Genomic DNA, 6,216 nt, shown 5'->3' on the forward strand with positions numbered 1-6,216 from the left:
AGGAGGCCAGAGCAGAAAAGGCACAAAACGAGTACACAGTCCCAAAGCTGACCTGACCTGATGATTATCAGGTTTTTCCATCAGTATGAAACAGACGAGCCAGTTCTGTTAATAACAGATTCTGTCCCAACCAATGACAAAAAAGTATTGCTATATTATCTATAAAGACTTGGATTAGCAAGGAGTAGGAGTTAAGGGGGGTAAAGACTAGCATGTAAGGACGTTTTACTGACTAAAACTGGAATTTAAAAAGTTTTTGCCAACTTACACCAGACGAAGACTGTAAATGTTAAAAATGACTACAATGAGATTAAAACAAATAAGCATTTATATCTAAAGGCTCTGACTGAAGTTATAATAGTTTTAAAATTAACACTGTAAAGGATAAAAATCATGGCTGTGTTTATGCTTGTTGGGAATTTGGCTCTTTTGAGAAATCCAGATTTTTGGCTCATCCCAGTAAAAGGAGCCGCTCTCTCACCTCTTCATTTGGTACCAGTTTGACTTTTTTCATGTCTTCTAAACAACAACAAATAAAAAACAACAACAAACAACTGCAGTCAACTAAGTAACCTCCTGCCATACATGGATGCTAAATACAAGGTGTAAATCATCCCTCTGTGATCTGTGCCAGAGCTGTAGACCAGACTAAAGAGCAGACAGAGGTGAGAACTGAAGCTGCAGCATCATCTCACACACACACACACACACACACACCCATTCTCTCTCTCTAATTGAAACACGCCCCTCTCTCCTCTGGGACCTGTTGCTGTTGTTGTGTCTCTCTCGGGGCGTCTGATTGGCTGAGATGATTATCAGCTCCACTGCCACTCATCATTGGCTTGTTACAGTGACAGGCCACGCCTCCTCTGACCTCATTACCCTCTTATCAGCATCCATGAATTTTATCTTTCATTCTCACAGACTGGACTGTGGGAAAAATCACCCTGAGGACTCTCACACGACATAAATTAACATCATATATTACTGGTCATTGGTCAGTTTAAGAATCAATCCTCCAGGAAGCTCTGAAAGAACCCAAAACAACATCTAAAGCGCTACAGACAAAAATGGCATCATGGGAGAGTTCCAAGGCCAAAACCGGTGCTGACAAAAAAGAGCACAAAGTCTTGTCTCACATTTGACAAAAAACATTCTGATGATCCTAAAGACTTCTGGGAAAATATTCTGTGAACTGACCAAAAGAAGGAGTTGGACTTTCTGGAATCCACCCAACCCTCAATCCTCAACAGTTTCACCCACTTTTCCAAAAGTTACCAACTACGTGAAAAAACCCTAACATTGAACATTCCATCACTGGCCTTTGACGACGTCATCCTTTGATCCTATGATATCTTATGAAGATGAGGTCATCTTCATAAGATTGTTATCTTCAAAGGATGATATCATCTTCACAAGATATCATCTTCAAAGGATGATGTCATCTTCACAAGATATCATCTTCAAAGGATGATGTCATCTTCAGAGGATAATGTGATCTTCAAAGGATAATGTCATCTTCAAAGGATGATATCAATTTTAGGGAATATTTTCAAAGGATGATGTCATGTTCAAAGGATGACACCATCTTTACAAGGTATCATCTTCAAAAGATGATATCATCTTCAAAGGATAATACTATCAACAAAGGATGATGTTATCCTCAAAGGATACCATCATCTTTAAAGGATGATATCATCTTCAAAGGATGGGGTCATTTTCAAAGGATGAGGTCATCTTTATAGGATGTTATCAACTTAAAGGATGTTTCTTATATATTCACAATAACTATACTATTATATAAATAAATAAAAGAAATAGATGACTGCAGCACAATTTGGCTTTAACTTTTTATTAACAGACTGATATGAAGAGACAGAAACAAACATTTTCTACAAACAGGACAAATTTCAATTATTAAAAGCACCAAAAGTTCCTTTAAATGTAAAGAAACTGAATCTGGCTACTGATTTTTCTGCTCAGACTGCAGAATATACAACAACACTTCTTCTATGGTAGAAATTAAAACACATTTTCTTCTCTCTTGTAGAAGGGCGGAGACATCATTACAGTTTTCCCCTTTACAACAATGAAAACAAATTAAAATTCACATTTATGTCATTATAAAAGACTAAATACATCAGTTTTTTCTTCCTCTAAGCCTGACTTCACACTGAAGAAATTTCAATATAAACAGCTTAAAAACATTTAAAGAGGGTAGTATTTGTAGTTTCAATTCTGATTAGATTCTTTAGCAATCTACAGCTTTATATTTATATTTGCATGTATAGTAATGAAGGGTCTGGAACAGACACAGTCTCTATAATCTACTATATTTACAGGTAAGGTGTGTAAAATAAGGAATAACAGCAACAGCTATACAAAGTCAGAGCTCATTTATGACTACCTCTATGAATGTGAATATCACATAACCTCTGAGGTCCCAAACATCAATGTGTGTTTTTAAAGGACCGATTTTACTTTGGTTTACATTCATGGGCTAAACAGCATCATGTGATCATCCTCTGGATCTCTAGACCAGCCTGACAGTCCTGCTCCTGCCTCCTGCACACCATCAAAATTGCACAAAAACATTGGCAATGTTGTCAACATTTCAGGGCAATCTGAAGGGTCCAGAAATCCCGGAGACGCCCCGGCATCCATCGGCCCATCAGAGTCTCCATCAGAGGTCTCACCACTGGAGCTTGGCGACAGCATCTCCTGCAGCTCGTCCTCCTCCTCCACGCTCCCCGCTCGGCCCCTGGGGGCCCCTAGTCGCTCCTGCTCCATCCGCACCCCATCCAGGAAGTTGATGTATCTGAGGGCGAGGCGCAGGATCTCGTTCTTGCTCAGTTTCCTGTCGGGGGGGTGGGTGGGGATGAGGCGGCGCAGCTCGGCGAACGCTCCGTTTACGTTCTGCTGGCGACAACGTTCACGACTGTTGGTGGAGACCCGGCGGATGAGGCGGGGATGAGGACCTGAGGGAGGAGGAGAGAGAGTAGGGGGGTTAACTGGAGTCTGAAAAAAACAGGAAATATAAAAATCTAGAACGACATCAGTCAAAGGCAACCATTATATGCTGATGAAAAAATGAAAACCTAGCCATGCTGCACTCATCAACCATCTAAAATAGATGTTTCTTTTCTGAATGTAGTTTGTCTTACCTTCAGAGAGCTTCGTCTCAAACGTAGAAGATCTTTGGTTCATGATGAGGTCTGGCTCTGGGTCCCTGCACAGAGAAACACAGAAAAAAGTCAGAGAATCAGACATCTTCTCTGCAGCACACTGATGTCTGGCTCTCATTTAGACACTTAAAAACAGGTCATTTCATCAGAATAGCTCTATTATATTCAGGATAGTCGAGCTTTTATATCATATTATTGATCATAACTGAGGTGTTGTTTCCTGAAGTCTCAAGAAAAAAATAAATCAAAGCTTAGATAGAGGAAAAAAATTAAAGGAAAGGCAAATCAGACAAAAATATATCGATATTAGGCTATTGATCCGATTTTATATATCAGCAGTGTCAGAACCACATTGAAGGATCTGCAGGAACCCTGTATAACAGTGGTACTCAACCCTGCTCCACCAAGGAGCCAAAGTGTTGAAAAATACCTCTGCAAGAGCCACAATCTAAGCAGGGAAGCTAAATCAGCTTTAAGTACAATCACAATAAGTTAAAGGTGGCAAACATGTTCACATAGCAACAAAAATGGATGAAAAGGGGCGAAAATGAGGAGGAAAAGTGAAAAAAAAAGGACAGAAAGTAGCAATAAATGGATGAGAAGTGACAAAAGAGAGTTTTAGGTGACAAAAAATGGTCCAAATGGCAAAAAGCAGTCAAAAGGGGCAAAAATGGGCAAAAAAAAGGAAACAAGCAGTATTTAATGGCGTAAGGTGGCTGAAATGGGTGAAAAGTGGTGAAAAGAAGTGGCAAAACAGGCAAAAACTAGGAAAATAAGTGGTATTTAACAACAAAAGGTAGCTTAAATGGTGGAAAATGGTGAACAAATCCTGAAAAGGGGCAAAAATGGGATAGAAGTGGCAAAAAATGGGTAAAAAGTTGATTTTAAAAAGTTTCAAAATGGGCAAAAAAGTAGGAAAAAGTGATATTTCATGGTAAAAGGTAACTTAAATGGGTGAAAATCACAAAAAAAAAAATGGTGAAAAAGGGGAATGGGATAAAAGTAGCACTAAGAAGTGGCTAAAATGGGCAAAAACAAGAAAAAATGGTACCTAATGACAAAAGGTTGCTTCAATGGGTGAAAATTGAGAGAAAAAATGGTGAAAAGGGGCAAAAAATGTGAAAAAGTTTTCCTTTTTTGAGGTTTTCTGGGTGAATAATATTTAAAATGAAGACAAAGAGCCACAAACAATCAGAAAAGAGCCACACGTTGAGTATCACTGCTGTATAAAGAGATTAAAACATTTTCCTGTAAATCCAGCTAATAATGAGATAAATATGTTGATATGTCAGGAAAACAACCAAAACTTACTAGTTATTATAGAAAATAAATGTTATAAATATTACGGAAAATAAAGTAAACTAAAGTACACAGATGAATGTTCCCTTTGGGCTTCCATACCTTCGACTCTCTGCCACATTTGCACCCATAAAAAAATCTCCACCAGCCACTTTAGAGAAACTAACCCTTCGTTCATCAAACAGCTGATCAGATCTAAAGTTCTGTTGTCTCTCACCTGGGGAAGGTGTGGAGTTGATGAGCAGCCTCGTGCAGCATGATCCTCGGTGACGGTGTGCCGTTTACCGTCGCTGTCTCCTCTTTTATACCTGCCCGCGTGCCTTTCTCTCTGCCTATGGTGTCGTGACGGACGCGTCGTTTCCATGGAGACCGCGTTAACGATCACTGTCTCATTAGAGGAGACAGACCAGAGGGTCCCAGGAAGCGGCACCCCAGGGACCTGCAGCGTCCAGGGACCGTCCCACCTCCTCCCTCCCCCCGCTGCAGGAGTCGTGCTTTCCGGCGTCATCACCTCCCGTCACGACCCGGAGCTCTGCCCCCCCAAAGGCTCCTGACCCCCCCTCATTGATCAGATGGATGTTGGAGTTTTCTCCCACAGAGAGCTTCATTAAGGAGGAGGTCAGGGACTCCATGAGCCTGTTAGGAACCTCAGAGACCAGGATGAGGATCTTCCCCTTTCAGCCAAAAGCCTTTATAGCAGGAGACTGAAACTCTGGGAAACAGCTAGACTGGAAAAATAAACTTTATTGACAACTAAAGTGAATGACATACATGCTAGAAACCCCAGAATTCAAAGGCTCCACTGACGTCACCATATCATTTTCGCTTTTAAGTAGGAAATGGGCGGGGCTAAGCTTTTATTAGATAAGAAGGGGGCTCCAGGACAACAGGTCTAGGGCAGGGGTGTCAAACTTAAGGCCCGGGGGCCAAATCTGGCCCCTGGTATAGTTATACCCGGCCTGCAAGACCATTAATATTTTTATTATAACTGGCCCACAAGTATGAGGTAGCCTATATAAAGTACTTTGTAAGTCATATTTTGACATTCTAGATTCACAAATTTTACATTTTAAATCATATTTTCATCTTTTAAACTTGTGATTTTAAATTTATTCTCAAATGTTTACATTTAAAACTCACGATTTCCAATTTTATCTTATATTTTGACCTTAAAAACTCATGATTTTGACTTTTTAGCTCATATTTTGAAGTTTAAAATGTATCATTTTGAATTTTATCTCATATTTTGATGGATAAAACTCATATTGTGACCCTTCAAACTCATGATTTTGAATTTCTTAATCATATTTTGACTGATCAAACTCATGATTTCCAGTTTTATCTTGTATTTTGACCTTTAAAACTTATCATTTTAATTTTATCTTGTATATTGACCTTAAAATTCATGATTTTGACATCCTATCTCCTATTTAAAAGTTTAAAATGTCCTATTTTCAATTTTATCTTATATTTTGACTGATAAAACTCATGATTTCTAGTTTTATCTCATAATTTGGCCTTTAAAGGTATTACTTGTTCTATCTCATATTTGATGAACCTTTAAAACACATAACTTTGATTTTTTTTAATCTTATGTTTTAAGTTTAAACATATTATTTTGAATTCTATCTCATACTCAGACCTTTAAAACTTTGACTTTTGATCTCAGATTTTGAGCCTTTAAACTCATCATTTAGACTTTTTAATCTCAAATCAATCATATCATTAGTGC

The 6,216-nt window shown here is 38.7% G+C and overlaps 1 protein-coding gene across 1 annotated transcript; it reads right to left on the minus strand.

The window, feature by feature from the left end:
* Nucleotides 1-1,846: 1,846 nt before the first annotated feature.
* LOC121512463 (T-cell acute lymphocytic leukemia protein 1 homolog) lies at nucleotides 1,847-5,842 on the minus strand. Its single transcript, XM_041791742.1, has 3 exons — nucleotides 4,702-5,842; nucleotides 3,165-3,229; nucleotides 1,847-2,978 (listed from the first exon to the last, which is right to left on the minus strand). The coding sequence occupies exons 1-3, from the start codon at nucleotides 4,740-4,742 to the stop codon at nucleotides 2,494-2,496; spliced, it is 591 nt and encodes a 196-aa protein (XP_041647676.1). The 5' UTR covers nucleotides 4,743-5,842; the 3' UTR covers nucleotides 1,847-2,493.
* Between the last annotated feature and the right edge of the window lie 374 nt (nucleotides 5,843-6,216).

The sequence above is a fragment of the Cheilinus undulatus genome, linkage group 7 (assembly GCF_018320785.1).
Source record: "Cheilinus undulatus linkage group 7, ASM1832078v1, whole genome shotgun sequence".
Taxonomy (NCBI): domain Eukaryota; kingdom Metazoa; phylum Chordata; class Actinopteri; order Labriformes; family Labridae; genus Cheilinus; species Cheilinus undulatus.

Coding starts and splice junctions, on each gene's coding strand:
- LOC121512463 (XM_041791742.1), bottom strand. CDS start 4,742: ATGCTGCACGAGGCTGCTCATCAACTCCACACCTTCCCCAG. Junction 3,230..4,701: donor CAACTCCACACCTTCCCCAG/GTGAGAGACAAC, acceptor TTCTCTGTGCAG/GGACCCAGAGCCAGACCTCA. Junction 2,979..3,164: donor TGAGACGAAGCTCTCTGAAG/GTAAGACAAACT, acceptor CTCCTCCCTCAG/GTCCTCATCCCCGCCTCATC.